Source organism: Numida meleagris, chromosome 25 (assembly GCF_002078875.1).
Source record: "Numida meleagris isolate 19003 breed g44 Domestic line chromosome 25, NumMel1.0, whole genome shotgun sequence".
NCBI lineage: Eukaryota > Metazoa > Chordata > Aves > Galliformes > Numididae > Numida > Numida meleagris.
In genome coordinates, this window is record NC_034433.1 from 1630603 (window position 1) to 1650595 (window position 19993).

General features: G+C 56.5%; 3 protein-coding genes across 7 annotated transcripts; all 3 read right to left on the reverse strand.

Annotated features, from left to right (window-relative positions):
• PNPLA1 (patatin like phospholipase domain containing 1) lies at positions 8-5644 on the reverse strand. Its single transcript, XM_021376955.1, has 4 exons — positions 4646-5644; positions 2814-3046; positions 1382-1447; positions 8-328 (listed from the first exon to the last, which is right to left on the reverse strand). The coding sequence occupies exons 1-4, from the start codon at positions 4845-4847 to the stop codon at positions 23-25; spliced, it is 807 nt and encodes a 268-aa protein (XP_021232630.1). The 5' UTR covers positions 4848-5644; the 3' UTR covers positions 8-22.
• On the reverse strand, positions 7742-12039 carry LOC110388077 (apoptosis facilitator Bcl-2-like protein 14). Its single transcript, XM_021376931.1, has 6 exons — positions 11956-12039; positions 10431-11152; positions 9783-9902; positions 9378-9439; positions 8873-9136; positions 7742-8281 (listed from the first exon to the last, which is right to left on the reverse strand). The coding sequence occupies exons 1-6, from the start codon at positions 11961-11963 to the stop codon at positions 8237-8239; spliced, it is 1221 nt and encodes a 406-aa protein (XP_021232606.1). The 5' UTR covers positions 11964-12039; the 3' UTR covers positions 7742-8236.
• Positions 15113-19989, reverse strand: ETV7 (ETS variant 7). 5 transcript variants are annotated; one of them, XM_021376934.1, is made up of 8 exons: positions 19536-19989; positions 17954-18065; positions 17562-17726; positions 17251-17358; positions 16887-17135; positions 16401-16543; positions 16110-16210; positions 15113-15684 (listed from the first exon to the last, which is right to left on the reverse strand). In XM_021376934.1, exons 1-8 carry the CDS (start codon positions 19539-19541, stop codon positions 15432-15434), a joined length of 1137 nt encoding a protein of 378 aa, XP_021232609.1. In that variant the 5' UTR covers positions 19542-19989; the 3' UTR covers positions 15113-15431. The 5 variants fall into 5 exon arrangements, with proteins under 5 accessions (XP_021232609.1, XP_021232608.1, XP_021232611.1 ...); XM_021376933.1 differs by having other exon boundaries at positions 17945-18065; XM_021376936.1 differs by lacking the exon at positions 17954-18065.

Genomic DNA, 19993 nt, shown 5'->3' on the forward strand with positions numbered 1-19993 from the left:
ACTGAGCACATCCCTCAGTGCCTCATCTCCACAGTTCTGAACCCCCCCCACCTTCCTGGGCAGCCCGTGCCAACGCATTACCAAAGCAAAAAGGAAGAGGACCTGGCTGGCTTACCATGGTGCTGGGAGGAAACAGAGCGTAGCTAATCCTGCACAGGTTTTCCACCGAGATCTGAATGCTGCCGTTAAAGATCTGGAAGCAGTAGAAGATGGCGGGGCAATCCCGCGGGCAGATGTCCAGCTCTCCCGTGAATGGGGACACGGTGATCACAGCTTCCTCCAGGCTGGAGACGGGCTGCAGGCCGGTGAATCCCCCGTCGACATAGCGCTGAGGGGGAAGCACGGAGACAGGATTGGGTTTGTGCAAAGGCATCGTCAGCAGGAGGCAAGCAAGCAGCAGCAAGGGTGTGATGGCCCGGCACAGCCACGCTTCCCACCCCTCACCCTTCTCCCTCTCTCAGCCCGGTGCTGTCACACAGAGCGGTTATTAAAACCGAAATGCAGTTATTTCCATTCACAAAGCTTTGTAAAATTGTTTCAAGCGGCACGGTATAAGTTTCAAGTCCTGCGTTTCAGGTTGGGTGTTGCTCTGTTGTTGGTGTGAGCTCTGTCAGTAGGGTGCCCGCATTGGGTAACCACCTGCAGATAGGTCCCTGTAGAATTGCTCACTGGGCAAGGAAAACATCATTTGCTGTGTTCCGAAAGGAAGCTGAATGTACCACCCACCTTGGTGGGACTTGAGGTTGCAAGCACTGCAGCAGATGGGTGTGAAATACCGGTGCACAGCAGCCTCGTGCAGCACCATCCCTGAGCCCTGGGACCCGTGAGCTGCAAGCTGTGCTCTGCAGCCTGAGTGCTGAGCTGGCACCCGAGGGCAGGACAAGCCCTGGTGTTGTACTGCCTGTAAACCAGCACCAACGGGTTGTGATGCGTGGGAAATGCAAGGTGCTGCTCTCCTCCTCCGCTCAGATGTAGCAAGGAGCCAGACTGCACGAGTTGCCTTCGCCGCAGTGCTTTGCAGAGTGGCAGTGCGCACATGGATCCTCCCACGAACTTTTGGTATTTCAGCCATGCAAGCCTGCACCTGAGTGAATGAAGACATCACCTGAGCTGCAGACAGGTCCTGCCCAGGTGACGGCTTGGAGACGGCCGTGGGATGTATCTGCATATGGCTCTGCCACAGGCAAAGCAGCAGAGGGCTCTCCAGGTGGCCGTTCACCCCAGCTATAATGGGATGAAGAGGAGCTAAAAGGCTTTATCTTCCTCCATTAACTAAAGAAGATGCCTGGACACCTATATCCCTCCCTGCTCAGAGGAGCGTGGGGATTAAGCCCAGGAACCTGCTGCTCCAAGGGTATATTTTATTGGGAATATCACTCACCACACCTCGGTAGGACGGAGGGATGAACCCGCAGTAAATAGGAAGAAAGCAGCTGCAGATGAGAGCCTGGGGGAGGAGAAAGATTGCAGAAGTCAGTGTTCCTGTCAAGGCTGTCCTGAGCACAGGCTGCTCCACGGGGTGCCTGCACCTTCAGGTATGTGTGAGCCAGGCTCCATCCCTCCTGGTGCGTGTGGCTGTGTCCAAATGAAAGGTTTCAAGAAGGACAAAGCATCCAATTTCAACAAAGCTCCTCTGGGTAGGGGCACAGCACTTTATTATTGCTGTATGGCTGCCAGCGCTATCAGAGCTGCGTGTCCATATGTCACTGTCCAAACGCAGCTGCTGCTAAAAGGTGAAACTTGGAGGTTATTTCTCAAATTTGAGGGTTGTTTTTTTTTTTTTTTTTTTTTTGGAAAAACCGAGACATCCTCACAATGCATTTTCATCCTGCTGGGGTTTTGCAAAGGCAAAGCCACCCTGCTGGGCGCAGAACCATTTCTCACCCATGTCATCAGCCAAGAATGAGCATCTGGGACTGTGGGTTCAGCCAGGGCAGCACTGCGGGCTGAGCTCCGTGAGCTGTGCTGTCCTCTGGGCCAGGCAAGCCATCAAGCTCGTGGTCAGCTCTGCTGTGGTTTTACCCTGGGATTCCTGCCCCCAATTTGGGGGTTAGTCACCTATTTGTGGTTCAGCAATAAAGACACTTTGCCCCAGTCTTTCCTCCCAGGGAAGTGGTGAAGGAAATGAGAAAAAATTGCTGGCCAAGGAGAGTCCCATCCAGAAAGTGGAGAGGACTTGTTAGTATTACCACCACTCTTTGCCAAGGGCCATTGCTGCTCACAGCTGGCCAACAAGCCAACGTCGGCTCCTTGAGGCTGGGAACAAACCCTCTCTTTTAGCATGGTTTATTCTTTCCTGGACCTGACTGCATTCTCGTCCCTCTCCTCCCTCCTGGTGGAGCTGATGGTGGTGGGACCACGGCTTCAAGAGACCTTCCTCACCCCCTCCCCTCCCCCCCCCAATCTTGGGGAGAAAACAGCAGAGTTAAGGTCGTAGAATCACGGAATGGTTTGAGTTGGAAGGGGCCCTTAAAGGCCATCCTGTCCCACTCCCTGCAGTGCACAGGGACACCCACAGATCCCGGCAGTGCTCGGATCCCTTCCTCCTGACCTTGGGGGGTCTGCAAGGATGGGGCACCACCACCTCTCTGGGCAGCCTGTGCCAGTGCCTCACTGCCCCTATTGTACAAACCTCCTTCCTTACGTCCTATCTGAATCTCCCCTCTTTTAGTTTGAAGCCATTTCCCTTTGTCCTGTACAACAGACCCCTTCTTTCTCACACCCCTCTTTAGATCCTCACCAATGCTTCAGTGCCTCCACCCCAGTGGGTGGGCAGAAGTCTTCCGCTGGTCACCAGGGGACGGTCCCTTTACCTGAATGAGCTCCTCCTTGGAGCTGAACTCAGACACCATGACGTTCTGGCCGTCCATCACCCGCGTCAGTGAGACGTGCAGCCGCCCCGATGCCACCTGGTAGGAATCCTCCGGGAGCCAGCGCTGCAGCACGGCCCTGATGTTGCCCAGCAAGCTGCACTTGGGGGACAGGGGGCCCAGCAGGGTTTTCCGGACTTCCCTTGCATTTGCATAGAAAACTTCTTTCAGGTCATCTGATAGGGGTGGGAAAAGACAGAGAGACGGTCAACATCGCTGCTGCCCCGCAAGTTCTATTTTTGATCCTGTTATCACCGCTCACGCAGTTCTTGTGGATCTGTGCGTGACCCTGGGATGATATTATAACGGGAACTTGAGGAGGAATGGGGAATATCATCCCTATAACGTCCTCAAAGGACAAGAGACTTCCCTGGGCTGAGGTCCCCGCTCGTCCCAGCACCTCGCTGACCTCCCGGCAGCATTAATGGGCATTATGGGCGTCTGCATGTCCCAGGAACTGGATTAAAGGAGCAGAGCTGCCCGGCCCTGCCGGGGATCAGTGGGTTTGAAAGAACAGGGAAGAGAGGTTCAGCACAGCCCACGGTCACGCTGCGTGCAGAAATAAGGAGGATGCATGGGGGAACAGCCATCCTAGGGCAGTTAAAGTGTGGCCTTGGGAAGCTTTTCCATCTCCTCCATGCTGCAAAGAGCCCTCCTGGTGCCTGGGCTCCCTGGGCCTCCGCAGCAGCTTTCGTAGGGGCAGACAGGCTGTGTCCTGAGGGCAACCGGAGCAGCGTGGGTATTAAGAGGGGTTATCACTGTTTGAGCGGATGTTCGGGCCACGTGGAGCGATGATTAACGCTCGGTGGGTTCATTCAGGGACCTCGGCCAAAAGAGCCGCAGACGTCCCAGACACTGCCGGGCTGCTCTGCATCCTGGAGATGGGGCAAAGCCTGCACGCGAGGTCACCGCAGCGTCCCCACTTCGGGGACAGCGCAGCCATCCCACGTCCCAGCTCCATCCCCTCGCACGGCCCCAGGAAGCAGATGGGAAAGCGCTGGGCGCTGAAATGTTGGGAAGTTCATCTGGGCAGGAAGGGCAGCGCGTCACCTGCTGCTTTGTCCGAATGTATTTGCCAATGCTCTGGATTATTTTTCTAGAGCTGAATGGCTCCAGCATCCAGCGGATGTCCCGAGTGTTTGGCGTTCCCTCCTTGCTTTCTCCTTCTCTATATTGACCCCCAAACACTCCTCCACCCGCATCGCTTGGATCAGCCTTCAAAGCCAAGCCTCGTGCTCTCTTGTTTGATGAGAAACACAGTAGGATGCGATCGTTCAGGCAGATTAGTTGCTCTGAATTAATTCCACATGCAGATTGTTGCTAAGGTCGTTTATTTCTGTAACACCTGTGCAGCTGCTGCTTGCAGCCCCTCAGAGCTGCGGGTGCTCATCCATAGGGACCGGCAGGGCTGTGCCCCCTGCCCAGCTCAGTGTGCTTCGTGTCACAGCTCAGCACTCCCCAGAGCTGGGAGCAGAGGGGAGGAGGTTCTCCTTCTGCAGGGTGAGCCAATAGGACAGACAGGTATGTCCAGATTTGCCCACACGGTATCGCCCGACCATCTGAGATAAGGCTCAGACAGCAACGACTGCCTCTGTCAGGGAGCACCACCCAAAATTGCACCAGGGCGGCTGCCAGAAGTGACATCACCCGCACATTTGTGTCTTATCAGGGATACGGATTGCTCCGGTAACGCACCCCAGCACCCCACCAGCACCAAGCCCTCCTGTTCCCCCCCCCACCCGGACCATTCCGTAGCGAGGAAACCAGCTCCTTACCCAGGCTGATGCCGCACACCACGGCGGCGGCGATGAGCGATCCCGCGGACGAGCCGTACACCTTGCAGGCGGATTTGAGCAGCTCGGGGGCCAGCTCCAAGAGGGACTGCACCACCCCGACCTGGTACAGTGCAAGGAACCCACTGCCCGAAAAGGAGAGCGAGAACGGGGTGCCCGGAGCGCGCAGCTCCTCCGCAGCCATCTCCAGGGCAAGCGTCCACCTCGGTGCCTTCCTCACCGGGCAGATCTCAGGCTCCCATCTCCGGGTGCATCCCCGCTTGTGGCAGAATCCGGAATTTTCGGCCTCTTTTTTTTTATGGCAGAGCCCGAGGTGTCGACATTCGCCAGCTATTTTAATTGCCGCCTGTGCTAAAAACAGTTGTCCCCTGGTCTAAACAGTCCGTGTAATCCTCGAGCGCGGGCAGCTCGGCGGCTCAGGGCTGGATGGAGGATTCCCTCTCACAAGGAGCGATCCCGCAGCCACACAGCGCCCGGTGCAGTCAGACCCCGCAGCGCTGTGCCCCCCTCGTCACTGCAGCCACGCCAGTCTTCCCCTTTGCTTCACGCTTCCTTCATCAAGGGTGTTTTCCTAAATAGGATTCGCCTTCAATCCTGGCTTAGGCACAGCTCAGCACTGGGTGAGTAAAGGCTTGTATAAGGCACTTAAAGCCAGAGGGTGTTACACAAGGGGTGGATGCGGGGCGTTGCTCAGAGCACCGCTCGGTTTGGAAATAGTGCTGGCAATTGCTCCCTATCAGAGGCTTTGTCCTTGGATGTTCTTTGGGCAGAAGCAGCACAAGGGGACGGATTCGCTTTCCTCTCCCCTGGGCTCTGCGCTTTGCAGGGCATTGCGCTCCCCGTGTCCCATGCCCACGGTGCTGCTGCCTCCGGGCTGCTCCGCTCCTCATTGAAGATAAGGAAAGATGGAGCGCATCCTGAGCATCATTTCAGCCTTCGTAGCCTAACGCCGCTGCGCGCACACAGAATAAATGATGCCATTGTAAATGGATTCATTGAATATCGCTAAATACTGCGCTGCTTCTGTTGTCTGAGTACATTCAACGTGTGGAGTCTACTGCGGATGTTGTGAGCCCCGCAGGAAGGCTGGCAAATGGTGACATGGGGAGATGCACGGTGAGTGCAAGAAGGCTCACGGCAAGGAAAAGAGCCCCACGCTGAGCCAGGACTGGACCAGGAGAGCCAAGGGACACAGGGTAGGATGCACAAGAGGACAAGGGACATGAGGATGGGGGACACCCGCCCTGGCAGGGCAAAGGCAGCAGCCCAAAAACCACCAGCTCAGACCTGCAGGGACATCCCACAGATTCCGCATCCTGCAATGAGTTACAGGGCGGGGGTCTTCAATGGGTGGGAGAGGGGTGAAGGGAAACAGCGCCTTCCCTTCCCTGCTGCCAGCATCCCCATGGACAGAATGCTCCTTGGCCAAGCGCCACGCTCCCGTGAGATGAAACCTTGTCATCATCCTCTTAGTGACAGCGAATTGGGCATTAATTGCCTCCTTAAGTGCCGGGCTGATTTTCTAAGCCGCCCTCCCCCCTCCTGGCACCCAGAAGAGCTGGATTAGTGGGGACTGATGAGTCGGGCAGCGCTGTCCCAGGCGTGCAGATGGGAGAAGCCCCGCGTGGCAGCGCTCACCCGGGCAGATCAGCGCCCATATGGCCCATGGGGATTTTCGGGAGAGGCGATTGCCTGTTGGAAAGCACAGCGGGGACTTTAGGGCAGGATGAAGGTGATAGAGTTGGAAACCTCTCAAAATCCCCAGGGCTAATAGCTTGTCCTGCTTTAATGCCTCCTTTAATATCTTCAGTGACCACGGGCAAGAGAGGTCTTGGGTTTTTAACCAAGGGGTTTAGCCAGGATGCTGAGGTTGGTTGGGTGAAGGGATCTGGGCTACAGGAGCCTCACCAATCCTCATCCCCCTTGGGGCTGTGTAATTTGGGACCACGGGATGGTTGTGCACAGGTTTTGCCCCTTGTTCCCCATGGCGTCGATGAGCGCAGAAGGCGGAGATTTGGTTCAGCTGTCATCAGGAAAAGTACAGGAAAAGGGAATAGGGAATTAAACTCATTTTTCTCACTGGTGCTTTGCCCGGTGGGTGCATCCCACCTGCAGAAGTGATGTCCTGCGGGAAGACGGAGCGGAGACAAACCCCAAATCTGCTCCATGCAGACCCCGACCCGTGCCCATGGATGCAGAGCACCTGGGGCTCGTGGACCCGTTGCCCCGATACCACCCGGCCCCGCTCCCACCCAGCATCGCCCCGGGCGCTGTGTGCCAGGCAGGTGCTGCTCTGCAAACAGGAGAGAGCGGTTTCGGTTTCTCCAGCAGTAAATGTCACCCCGGGCTGGGACATGGCCAAGGGGAAGCGCAGCGCTGGCACCGCCGGGCAGGAGCAGGATTTGCGTGGATTGGAAGTGTTTCCTCCATGACTTTGTGAGTGAGGAATTGAGATGTGCGCATAGGGATGTTCTCTCTGGCAAGGGCTCTGCTTCCCCGGCTCATTCTGGGGACATGAGGATGGGATAGCTGGGGTTTTACAGGGGCAGGGATGGGGGTGAGGGGGTGCCCACGCAGAACCGTGCCCCGGCACAGCATGGACCCCAGCCACGGCCGTCCCCTTCAGCCCCATGTAGCAGCTGACCCCGACCATGCTGATGGCCCCAAATGTTGGGACCTTTGCCCCAGGCTGAGTCCAAACCCAGCAAGGAGCTGTGGCCGCTCCGGCCCCAAGCCAAGAGCAATGCCTTAATCCAGGGCCCTGCTTAGGGGTCTGGATAAAGATTAGCTGCGAGCATTCCTCCCGATTAGGGTTTAATCCCTTTGACATTTCACATCTTCTTAGATCTCATAGGTGAGACCCTGGCAGCTACAAATCCCTCAGTCCTGGAGGGAGCTGCAGCGATTGCAGCTTCTAGGACACTCGGAGCAAGCTTCCCCCGGCTCTTGCTTTCAGATCAAGCTGCTTTCATAAATAAATCTCCTTTTTCTGGAAAGGGAATGGCCATAAATAGACAAGAAGGGCAGGAGCTCGCCATGTATCTGCCGTAAAACCCACTTGGTGTCACTTTGAGTTGGCTTGAGAAGAGAAGCTCACAACAGCTGTAGCAAAGCAAACTTTAATCCATGTATAACATGCACACACATTTCCTCTGCCTTTAGACAAGCCTGGATGTCACATAGGGACCCATTTATTTGAGTTTTATGGTTTTTTTTTCTGAACCGGACCCTTGGCTGGCAGCAGAAGCTAGAGGAATTATAACCTCCGTTCACAGATATGTATAGAAAAGTTGGTAAATAAATACACGTACACACACACAAACAAACCACGAGGCTCCACACGTGCATCTGACGAGGGCCAACATGGAAATTTAGGGCGACCTCAGAAAGGTGGGCTTTTCAGGCCCTTTGCCCCCAGCCAGGTGGGGTTTCACCCCATCGTGCCACCGTGGCGACTGCTGTGGGTTTCCTCCATGGATTTTAAATCCACAAACCCGCAGGACATCCAGGCCACCTATAGAGGCTGCGTCCCTGTCATTAATGTGCGTCGTTGGGGTCACAGCAGCAGCACCGTCAGTCCGGGCTCTCGCAGTTGTCTGTGCTGAACTTTGCTCTGTCCTGCAGGGAGAGGAGGAAGCAGCATTGAGGCCCTTCTCAAACCAGATGGTGCTGTGGGTCTCCCATGCTGGTCAAGGAAGAGCTTCATTCCTATATCTCAAGACAGAACTTCTCACAGGGCAGCTCGTACCCTTCTTTTCCCCTTGCCAAGAGCCTTTGTCCTCTTTAAGTACCAGCGTGCTGTGATGACCCTTCCTGAGCCCATGCTGCAGTGACCCACCCCTGAGCTTTCTGCTCTCCAGAGTGAGAACATGTACATCCTTCATTTTGCCCTCCCAGGGCAGTTCTGCAGCCCTTGGCTCCTCTCTTATGGCCACGCTCCCATTGGAGAACACCTGTCCCACAGGGCTCCCAGCCTCCAGGAACTTGTCCCCGTGTCCCAGCACCCCCAGCATGATCCGGACTGACCACCCTGGCTGTCATCACACCCCCATCCCATCACACCCCCATCCCATCACACCCCCAACCCATCACACCCCCATCCCATCACATCCCCATCCCATCCCACCCCCATCCCATCACACCCCCATCCCATCACATCCCCATCCCATCCTCTGCCCTAGCTCGCTGCTCCCAGCTCCTCCTCCTTACCTGGAGGACCTTGCTGTAGGACAAGGGCGCAAACGAATCTTCCAGGTAGCGGGTGCCGAAGCCCATGATCCTGTTCACGGCCTGGTTGCAGATGCCGGCCACTTTGGCGGTGAGGTGCACGGTGAAGGCGAACTGGATCTCCTGGGGGTTGACGTTGGGTCGGCTGGCCGTCATCTCCCGGCGGACGTAGGCATCGGCCAGGTTCTTGAAGGAGCTGTAGGACATGTCTCTGAAGAACGTCCGCAGCCGCGCGTCTTCCCTCACCTGTTGAAGAAGCAAAGGAATGCGCTCACGGAGGGCAAACAATGCGGCGCGTCAGCCTCGGGTTGACGCCTTCAGATCTCACGGGGATTGCAGATGGAGAAGGGCAGGCAGGATCACGCCCCGGCGGGGAATTCGAGGGCACCATTTCCTTGATTTCACCGAGCGTCTCCAGCCGGAGGCGTTGCACCGTGTCAGAGCACGGGTTCCCCCGGCCCCATTCCCACCGACCGCGGGCTCTCACCTGCCTGTCCAGCTTGTCTCCGGCTTCCTGCAGCAGGGCCACGATTTCTCTGATGGCTTCGTCTGCAGAGAGAGCACAGCCACCCCACGTCACCTCCAGCCCCATCCACAAGCCCCGTCCTCAGGTCCTCTCAGGGCAGCACGGCTGCTTTGCCCCCCTAAGTATCCCCCAAGCAACACATGTCACCCTCCATCCCCATAAAACCCATCTCAGCCTGTGGCTGAGCGCTTTGCCTGCAAGAACTGCCCCCAGCCTTTGGGTTTATCTCTCCCCAGACCAAGCCCTGATGCTGTAAATCCCCCCAGTGGTTCCCTATGGCTCTTGGCATTGGTGAGTCCCACGCAGGCTCTGCACGGGCACAAATTCCACAGCAGAATGTTTTCAATACCAAAGTGCAGCACTCACCGACTCCATCGGTGCAGGTTGGCCCCGGCGGCTGCTGGGCCTTGCTCTCCCCGCTGCCCTGCACGATCAGCCCGACTTCCTCCGAGACCCGCGCGTAGTAACCCTCCGGCTGCTCGGCCTCTGTAGGGGGAAGAGCACACAGTCATACCCAGGGTCCTGGCATCGCCTCCCCTGTTGGCCTTTAGGAAGGGCTCGGGGCAGGGACAAAGATCTCCCACAGGTGCCGCTGCCACGGTGGTTCCACCCTTCCCTGCAGCAAAACAAGTGCAGCAGGGGATGGCCCTTGGGTGGTTCCAGATTCAATCTCCGGGCTCAAATGCAGATTGAAACTAAGCTAGGGTGAACTTTTTTTTGCTGCAGGGGGAAAACCTGTGCACATTAAATTCTGTGCACGGGTAATGGCCCTGGAGCAGCGTGCAGTAACTTGCTGCATCACGAGTCACGGTAATGATGCACGCTTGTGCTCCTCACCCATGGGAATCTTCCAGCTCACGCAAAATTGACCCTTTCCTGGGACAGCGAGTCAAGACGGGAGCTCCCAAACCAACCCCAGTGCTCCACAAAGCAACAAGAGGGCGATGCTTGGATAGGGTTAGGAGCCAGCACTCCCAAACCCCGGGTGAGGTCCTGCTGGTGAAGGGCTCGTACCTGGGGGGCTGGACGCAAGGACGTGCCGCAGGGGGAGGCAGCCGGGGCGCTTGGCCCTGGCCCCCACCTCCCCACACTCCTCCTCCGCATGCTTCTTGAAGGAGAAGACCTTCTTGAGGCTGGGTCTCCTCCTGGGGGCTTTGCCCAGTGTTGGGGACGTGGTGGTGTCGGCTCTGGGTCTCCTGGCCCCTTCTGTTTTGCTGCTGTAAGGAGTTCTGGCATCTTTTTCCTTCGTCTTTTGCCCCGTGTTTTCCTTCTGCTCCTCGGGACTCTTCTTGAAGAGCAGATTTAAGAAGCTCTTGAACCAGGTGCGCTGGGCCTTGCCCTGGGGAGGGCTCTTTGTGCTTTTCCTCTTGGGTTCCGGCTCCGCTTTGGGATCCTCCCCAGGAGCCAACGCTTTGCTCTCCTCAACCACATCCTCCTCCAGCCCCAGCTCCTTGGCTGCCTCCTCCTGCTCCTTCTTCGGGCTGCGCTTGGCGTGCGAATACTTGCCGAAGTCGCTCTCTGACCTTTGCAGCCCGGCTGCCTTCCTCCCTCGCGCCCTGGCTCTCTCCTGAAGCCTTTCCTTGGCCGCCTGCGTGTTCTCGCAGCAGCTCAATGAGCGCCTGACGTAGATCTCCAGCACTTTCTTGGCCCCTTGCCTGTCCAGCGAGAGGATGGATCCCGACGGCTGCCACGCCGCGTCCCATCGCTGCTGCTCCGCGGGCACAACCCGCGTTTTGCTGCGGAGGAAAACGACATTTTCAGCCCCGTGTTTGCTTTCCCGAGGACGCAGCGTGGGTGGGTTGGCCGCGATGGAAACCGCCGCTGTTTTGACTGCAAGCTGAGGGTGTTTGGGGTGTCCAAGGGTGTATCCATCCTTGGTAAATGATCAACCCCTTTTATAGTGTTTATCCATGTCGGCTGCACGGTTAGGGTTTTATGATGGGGTGTAGACACTGCTAATGGAAGAAGTGAAACTGCGCAGAGAGGATGAACTCAGCCGGTCCCAAAGGGGCTGCCGGGTTTGCACAGGTGTAACGGGGATACGGCAGCGCTGCGTCTTCCCATCACAACGCAGCACCGTGCTAAAGGAAAAATTACACAGCCCCTGACCCCAGGCCTTCGAGCACCTCTCCTTGAAGCATGCACTGCTAAAAAAGCCGACCACAGCAACAAAACCCAAACCAGCCACAGCTGTGCCATGCAGTGGCTCTGCACCCTCCAGAGGGCCAGACCCAAAGCAGTTTGCTTCCATTGCTGAGCAGAGCGCAGGAAGCCAACGGCAAAACCTATAGGCTGAGCCACGCAGAGCCCGGAGCCGCTTGCAGGGATGGGCACACTCAGCACGCATCTGCCCACCGCAGCTTGGCCATTTCCCGAATCAAAAGGACAACTCTCACCCACCCAAGCCAACACCAAATCCACCCGACCACCCGTGTGAGCACCGCTCACGAACGTAATCGCAGCAAAGCAACAACCCCGTCCTCCGCCTGACTCCGTCCCGTTGGGCTCATCATTCTGGATTTGCTCTTTTGGTATTTACCTCTCCATTGGGATTTCTGCTCTTCTGGGCTTACGTCGAGGTCAGCTCCTCAGCACTGAGCTCGGGGAGCCCCGGCCCCCCCGGCTTTATACCCACCCTCTTTATACCCGCCGAGGCCGCTGACTCAGCCCTATTTTTAGCACCCGGGACGGCACTTCCGCGTGGGAACTGCCGTGCGTGAGTTTCAGTAGAAGGGAAAAACATTTCCTTGTGATAACCGGCTGCAAAACAGCGTAAAGCATCCGTGTCACCTGGTGCACCTTGGAACCAGCTATCTGAGCCCGCCGCTTGCTAGTTTTTGTTTATTTCTTTTTATCTCTTACGGGCTGATGACCCGTGGAGGCTTTGCCGCGCTGTTCCTGTACGAAGAAACCACAGTGTCTCGGGGAAATGGGGCCTCAGCGCAGCAACCGGGGCTCCCCGCTGCCACCCCACTCGGGAAAGTGGGCATGGGGGGCACATACAGACATGGTCGGGCTGCAACATCCTTGCAACCCCCCCTGGGGCCCTTGAGGCCCACCCTAAAACATGAAACGGGACCTCCTTCACAGAACCATAGAATGGGTTGGGTCGGAAGGGACCAGAGAGCTCACCAGGTTCCAACTCCCCTGCCTCGCTTACACCACATCCACCTGCGTCCATTGCTTCCTCCTGCAGGACGCTGCCTGCCATCCTCATTGCTACTTTGCCATCTGATGGCAATACCTCGCACTGCACCTTGCGCGGTGCTGGACACGGATGCATTTGCTGGGCGGTGGCAGCGACCTGTGCAGCGGCTGGCACGTCAATTTTGGAAAGCCCTGCGGGGTTTCCATGTGAGCAATGCTTCTTTTTCTCCAGCTTTCGTTTTCTCCAGTTTTCAGCGTGGATGACACGCTGCCCTGAACCATCCTGGATGACAGGTGATATCCTGATAGCTGGTCCAGCTCACAGTTCAATGGCTCCAGGATTATTTCCTTTCGATCTCTTTCTACCGTTTCTCTGGGTCGTAATTTCCTATTGCTTGAAGAGACGTAGCCCATTTCCCTCCACTTCTCCTTAACGCTGATGAGTCAGTCTGCTATTGATTAGGAAATACCCAGCTCTGTTTTTCAGCATCCCCACCTGCTGCTGGTAAACAACCCGTGCACGGGGAGCCTAAGTAGCACATGACCACAATGAGCGATAAGAACTTTCACAACCAACTTAAGCCTGCTTTTTTTCTCTGCAATGTTCACCTAACCAACAGCCACATCACTCTGGGAACGGAGCACGGTTCAGCCACCTCCTGTTTGCAGATCATCCAGGCTGAGTCTAAACACCATCCCTGTTGGTGGAGGAGCTCTCATGGCTGCATGGGGATCAGCATTGACTTATGGCCTCTTCCAGGCTTTCCTGCTTTTCTGGATGTAGCCTGAAGGTGCGCTGCCCAAGGCAGCTTATTGAGGGATAACCAAATCTAAAGCACATAATCAAAGGTGTTGTCCAGATGCCTCTTGAACAATGACAAGCACAGGGCTTCAGCCACCTCTCTAGGAGGCCTGTTCCACCCTTATAGTAAAGAGATTGTTCCTCGTGTCCAGTGTGAACCTCCTCTGGTGCACAGGGATTGATTTGGGGTGGTCTGGTGTGGGTTGGAGATGATGATCCTTGTGGGTCTGTTCTATGATTCTATTATACGACTCCATTCCGTGGTTTGCGCAGGGAGGTGGGGGAGTCACTGTCCCTGGAGGTGCTCCAGAACCACGGAGATGTGGCACTGAGGGACTTGGTCAGTGGGCACGGTGGGGATAGGTCAATGGTTGGACTGAATGATCTTAATGGTCTTTTCCAACCTTAATGATTCTATGATTCTGTGTGGCTGACCCAAGCAGGTGCCGCATTTTAATTGTGAGGACACCAAACACAAAGGTCCCTCTGAGCCTTGGGCACAAAAATATCTGCAGTTCAGATCTGAACCAAGACACTGGAGCTGGAAGCAGCCACTTCTCCCAGGATGGGCTGAAAAGAGAGCGCAGCCATCGCATGGCACCTGCATGGCTTCAATGGAAGCCTCTGGTCCAAGATGCTGGTGGGCACTGGTGCATGGACGGAGCATGGGACCCCTACCTGCATGCCACCACCCTTGGACCGCAGCCGCAGCAGAAGTCCCCAGCACCGTGCACTCTCCCTGCCCACACGCACACATGGAGTTCCCCAGCACAGGTGGCACTTGCTGGGCTGTTTACTGAAAGGGCTGGGTCATGTTCCAGGAAAGCAGCGTGTTTATGGCCATCCCGCCTCCGCGCTCTGTGGGAAGAGCAGTGGCCGCGTTGCCCTGGGATAGACAGACACGAGCTCGTCCTGGGAGCTGGGAAGGAGTTTGTCATTGCACAGCTCATCCTTGCAAAAGTGCCCTTTGCTTTTTGCTTTCCGAGATCGCTCCAGAGCACGGCGCAGCTCAAGGAGGGCTGAGTGCATTCGGCAGCTTCCCAAGCTCGGGAAGAAATCCCCATCCAAGTCCAACGGGATCCTTAGTCATCGTTGGAGGAACAGGTGGAAGGCGGCTGCACGCACACTGCCCACGTGTGCCGGGGTCACCACCAGCTCCAGCAAAGCCACCCATGCCAGCTTGGGGAACCATGGGCTGCTCAGGAGTCACCAGAGCTGCTTCCATGGCAAGAAAGCAGATGGGATGTCACGTTAGGAGAGCAATCAGGAAAAAGGCACCCATGAGTGTGCATCTATCCCAGCAGTGACACACAGCCAGGATGGGAGAGGAGCACCCCTGGAGCAGCTTGGCTGGTGCTGGGTGACCTCTGGCTTTTGCTCCTAGCAGAAATTTTGGCATCCCTCCCTACCAGCACCTCACCAAGGCTCTGAGGCAGCGCTCCTTCACCCCAGCAGAGCTCCCCACATCCCTCTGCCCCTGCTATACTTGCCCAGCGCTGTGTTTTGCTGACAAGCTGCTGTTTTTTTCTGGAAGTGAAACCTTGCAGGAGATGCGCTGTGTTGGAGCAGGGATGTTTCCCCAACCATCTCCTGCTGGGTGCAGCCCACCAGCAGCTTCAGGCTTCAGATAATGGATGTAAAGTAATTCCGGAGGAACCCATTTGGAGGAACTCGCCACCAATACCTGGGGCTGCAGGTATGGCTACTTCATCCTCAAAGTAAATAACACATCTGATAACAAAGGAGGTCACATTCAGTACTGGCCTGTTTCGTGTCACGTTATTTAGCCATCTGGTTACACAAAGCGTGATTAAAAGGAGTGACAGGAATTTAAACAAGACCCAGTGGGACACATCTGCACAGCCTGAAGCTCCAGACCGATCCTTCAGCACAACCCCACCCTTAATGACAGCTCCACAGGAGACAGATCGCAGTGCACAGCACATCTGTCCCCTCTGGGGTCAGGGGAACATCTCCGGTTCAGAGCTGCAGTGACCCCGCGTGCGTGCTCATCGTGCTGTAACATCCAAGCAGTCTTTTACCAGCAACTTTGAGCCCTAGAGGCATCACAGCTTTGGCTCAAGGCAAGTTTTGGAATCCAGGACCCCCCCTGCCGCCTCCTGTGCAGAGAGCAGGAGGTGCTGGCACTTCCCAGCAGAGCACAAGTCCCCCCGCGCAGCGCTGCAAACACAACCCTCCGTGGTTTCCTGCGCTGAATCCTCCAGGGGCTCTTCCCTGAGCTCCTCGTGCTCCTCGTTTTCCAGCTGCTCCAGCCTGCAGGATTTCTCCTGGATGATCTCCCCGGGACTCTTCAGAAATCTGCAAGTTGTTTTTAGTCATTCTCTAAGCGCCTGCGCAAAGCAGGCTGAGAACGCTGGAGCCCCCTGCCCTGAGCTGAGCTCTGGAGCTTGCTGGAGAGCTCTTGCTTTGCCCTCAGGATGCACAGATGCAACCCCTCAGTGATAAAGCATGGCACACGTCAGCCCAGCACCGGTATTTTAAGCTCAGGGTAGTCCCAGAGAAGCAGCCAGCACTGGAAACAGGGAGCTCACATCTTATCTCCACCTCTTCTGTCCATAGGTGGGCTTCAGATCCACATTCCCATGCTTTTCCCCAAACACACGGCCAAGATGCTGCAATTTCAGCTCAGCTCTGGCCCGTCAGGGATCCAGCTGCCAACACCTGGAGCCCAGCACCTTCCCATGCCCTATCCACACTTGCTTCTCTGATTTTCTTCAGCTCACCTGAACAGCAGCTTCTGCCCCGGCTCCCTTTTGATGATGTTAAGCTTGTAGTAATGCCTGAGCGCTCGGGACATCTTCTCGTACGTCATGTTCATCCGGTTCTGGAAGGAGAAAAGAACTCGGGGCGCTGAGCCAAAGCAAGCACCCACCCCTGGCCTGGACCTGCAGCAGCACTAGCAGGGTGGCTGCCTGAACAGTGCAAGCCTTGGCACGGGTCTGCAGCCCACGTTTGCTTCTAGACCCACAGCTACCACGGTTTCTGGGGCTAACACCTCCCTCAGCCGCATTTACCTTGTGGTTCCCCCAGAGATGGGCAAGTCCATTGGGGTTAACGATGCGGAAGACCTTGGCCTCCTCGTCCTCCCACTTGATGTAGGGCTCATAGCGGCTGTCGGACAGGAGCTGGTAGATGTAATCCCACAGCAGCCTGCAGTCTGAGCACACAGGAAACATCACAGAGCTCCCACTACGGCTCCAGTGAAGGTCGGCCAGTGACAGGGCGTTAGCAATAATGATGTATACAGAAAATAATGATGTATACAGAAAACACGTTAGTGGGAAGTGTAAATACAAGAAGAGCCTGGAGCTCATGTGCAGAGGTTTTATTTCTGCATCTCAAAGTGTCCGTGTGAACTACGCTTCTTTGGGTGGGGAAACTGAGGCAGAGAAGTACGCACTGACTGAATAAATAGAAGGAGACAGGTGGGCAGACAGGATGAAGCACAATCCCATTTCCCCAAGGAAACAGGACAAAAAAAAAAAAATAATAATGTTCACCTGCTATTTTCCCATTCACTGGTGCTGATGGGGCTGCAGGAAAAGAGCAGATGGGGTCTGCCCTGCAGCCACCCTCAGTGCTGGGATGGGAGAGGTTCAGGGGCTCGTGGCGGCTGCGGGATGGGGACAGCTCAGTGTGCCCCAGGCAGGGGGAGGGAGCAACCAGGGCAGCCTCTGCACCACCGCCCATCCCTGCAAGGGAAATCCTCGTGCTGCACTGAGATGGGTCCCGGGACATCTTCCAGAGCCCTGAAATAAGCTTTGCTTAGGGACTGCGGGATGGGTTCAGCTGGCAAACCCCAGCTGCGTGCCGCAGCCGAGGGCAGGCACTGTGCCACGCGGACAGGCACCATGCCCACCATACCTTCCCCCGTGCTCTTGGCCTCTTGGAAGGGTGAATTCAGCAAAGGGCTGTACATCAGAGCTGTCCTCTGAGTCTTAATGTACTGGAACAACTCGTACAACACGTCGCCTGCGGGGAAGGAAAGCGAGCTCAGGTGCTTTTGCTGCTTGTATTGCTGCAGTACTCGCAGACTAAGACCTTACCCCCCATCCCAAAGAGCGTGCAACCTGTAAGAGGGTTTTGCTGGTCTCCAGCACCAACCCACCCCTCCCGCAGCAGACCACAGCCTGGGATGGACCTGGTCCTTGTAACTCCCTTCTGCCTCACCAAACCTGAGCCAGGAGCGCGGAATCTGAAGTCGTCCTTGGTGAGGATGCACAGGGCTTTGCCGTTCATTTCAAACTTGCTTTCGTCCGTTTGCTGAAGGGAATACTCTCTCTCTGCCCACCTGAGCCAGTGGATGACATCGTCCTTGCTCCACAGCGAGGGCTGGATTCCTGAAAGCAGCGGCAGCCCCTGAAACAGCTCAGTCTGCACCCCTAAACCCTGTGTAGTGGGACAGTGGTCTCCATCACCACCCTTCCCCTCTATGGGGACCAAAACACCGCAAAGAAAGCGAGCCACGGTGACCAGCCCACCTTACACCCTCATGCAGGGAATGGCCCCCTGCAGCCACCCCATCCCAGCTGCAGGAGCCCCACTGAGCAGCACCCACCCCACTCACTCAGCCTGCCGGGCAGTGCCAAGCCGTGCCCCTCGCCGGCTGGGGTGTGCCTGCCCCGGGGTGGGAGCGAAGCCGCAGCCACCGAGCTGGAAGAGCCGAGTGTCACTTCACCCTGGGGAAAAGAGATTAAACGCATCGATGGATGGAAATTCCGGGCTGCCCTGCCCTGGAATTGGAGACACCTGCACCGGGGTGAGCTGACTTCCCCGTGCTGTGACGAGCTGTCTGCGCTCTTGCTCTAGATCCTCACCATCCTCGGGTTGCCCCAGACAGGAGCCAGAGAACCCCACCCTCTTTCTTCCCTTTTCTTTCTGCCCCTGACACTGCCCCTGGGCATGAGCCGGCGTGGAGCTCAGGTCCTGCTTGCAGCTCCATCCACATCCTGACATATTACTGGCAGCCAAGTGGATAACGGTTCCCCTTTAAAGTCTATTAACATGAATCCTGGCGATTGCTTGGCTTCATTCTCTGGAAAATTAACAGTTTTGCCTGCAAGTGGTGTTTTTTAAAGCAGCTGCCTCCAAGCATTTCCATATGCCCTTGGGAAGATTTCTGGGGGGGGAAGGGGTAACACAGCCAGCACCCTTCTATGGGGTGTGGGGGGAGCTGAGCCCTAAAGTGAACCAGGGGTGGAGAAAATCACAGCGTGCACTGAGAGCAGGCAGCGGAGCTTGGCTATGGCCTCAGTGCAAAGGCGGTGGCACCTAAGGTGCTGACCCTAAAGATGGAGCACGGGGGGGACATAAGCTGAGCCCCAGGCAGCATTCGGTCAAAGCGTGGGGGAAGGATGAATGTCACCAGAGTTCTTTCCACTGGTGACGTGCTTCATATTCCGACATTGCTGACGGATGGCAATGAGGAACTACTGCTACCGCTTGGTCTCTTCGTAAGAAAGATCAGAAAGGGCTGAATCACTCTCAAACTTCTTCACTTTCTTCACCAGAAGGGCAAGTGTTAGCAAGTTTTCTGGTGGCGGTTACATTGCAGCTTAGCTGTTGTGTCCAGGTTTTGGTTTTTAGCAAAGCGAGCAGCTGCGTGAGATCGCAGGAGGAAACCAGAGCAAATCCAGCAGGATAAAGTCTTTATAGAGGCTTTGCAGCAATGCAAATCGTGTTTTGGATTCATTCTATGCAGCAAGCTACAGGAATATAAAAGCAAGGGGAACTAGCAATGCATTCTGCCTAGAACTCCTCTAATGAAGGGACTGTCATTTTCTTCCATTGGCATGGCTAATAACAAGAGATTTAGTGTAAAAATTCCAAATGCTTAATACTCCTCTTGCTCCTAAAGGTTTCTAGGGCATAACCGACACATTCTTAACTTCGGTAACTTTGCCCCGATTTTATCAGAGTCGATCTGGCGGCGTTTTGTTTCCTCCTTCGCTATTTTCGGGCGTGTTTCTGTGATGGCATTTGCTCGGTTCGCCTGGGAGGTTCCGGAGCCGGAGCTCGGGAGGAGAGCGGCGTAAAAGGGCAGCGCGGAGCCCGGTGCTGAGCACGAGCGGCTCCGCTGCTCCGCTCCGGGAGGGGTCCGCTGGGAAGGGGGTCCCCGGGTGCCCCAGCCGGGGGCGGGCGGCTCTTACCTGCATCCCCGCCGCCCCCCGCCGCTCGGCGCTGCCCCGCTGCGGCTTCGGCGAGATCCTTCCGGGAAACGAAATCGAAACGAGAGGAGCGCCGGGAGGGACGGGTGGAGCGCCCAGGGCTGTATCCCCCTCCCAACACACGCACACATATATATGTATATATATATACCGGGCCGTGTCCCCGCTGCCCCCGGGGGTTCCCGTTTACTCTCTGACCCCGCCCGCTGCCGGCACCGAGGTCTCCTCCCGGAGCACGGCTACCGGTTCACAGCCCTAGTGGTTGGTTTTAAGCTTTTCGGTCCTCCGGGACCGGGTCCGACCTCCACCGGGCACGGCCGAGACGGGGCAGCGCTACGGGGACCGAGGGGCAAAGCGGGAGCACCCCCACCCACGTGCACCGCCGCGCACCCCGGACGCGCCGCAGCCGGAGCCCCGCCCCTTCCTGCTAGGCCACGCCC

Coding starts and splice junctions, on each gene's coding strand:
- PNPLA1 (XM_021376955.1), bottom strand. CDS start 4,847: ATGGCTGCGGAGGAGCTGCGCGCTCCGGGCACCCCGTTCTCGCTCTCC. Junction 3,047..4,645: donor GGTGTGCGGCATCAGCCTGG/GTAAGGAGCTGG, acceptor CACCCCTATCAG/ATGACCTGAAAGAAGTTTTC. Junction 1,448..2,813: donor CCAAGGAGGAGCTCATTCAG/GTAAAGGGACCG, acceptor CTCCTCCCCCAG/GCTCTCATCTGCAGCTGCTT.
- ETV7 (XM_021376932.1), bottom strand. CDS start 18,089: ATGCGTTTAATCTCTTTTCCCCAGGGTGAAGTGACACTCGGCTCTTCC. Junction 17,359..17,561: donor ATTCCGCGCTCCTGGCTCAG/GTTTGGTGAGGC, acceptor CCTTCCCCGCAG/GCGACGTGTTGTACGAGTTG. Junction 16,544..16,886: donor AGTGAATGGGAAAATAGCAG/GTGAACATTATT, acceptor CTGTGTGCTCAG/ACTGCAGGCTGCTGTGGGAT.
- LOC110388077 (XM_021376931.1), bottom strand. Junction 9,440..9,782: donor AACCTGCACCGATGGAGTCG/GTGAGTGCTGCA, acceptor CTCTCTCTGCAG/ACGAAGCCATCAGAGAAATC. Junction 8,282..8,872: donor CCTACAGCAAGGTCCTCCAG/GTAAGGAGGAGG, acceptor CTCTCCCTGCAG/GACAGAGCAAAGTTCAGCAC.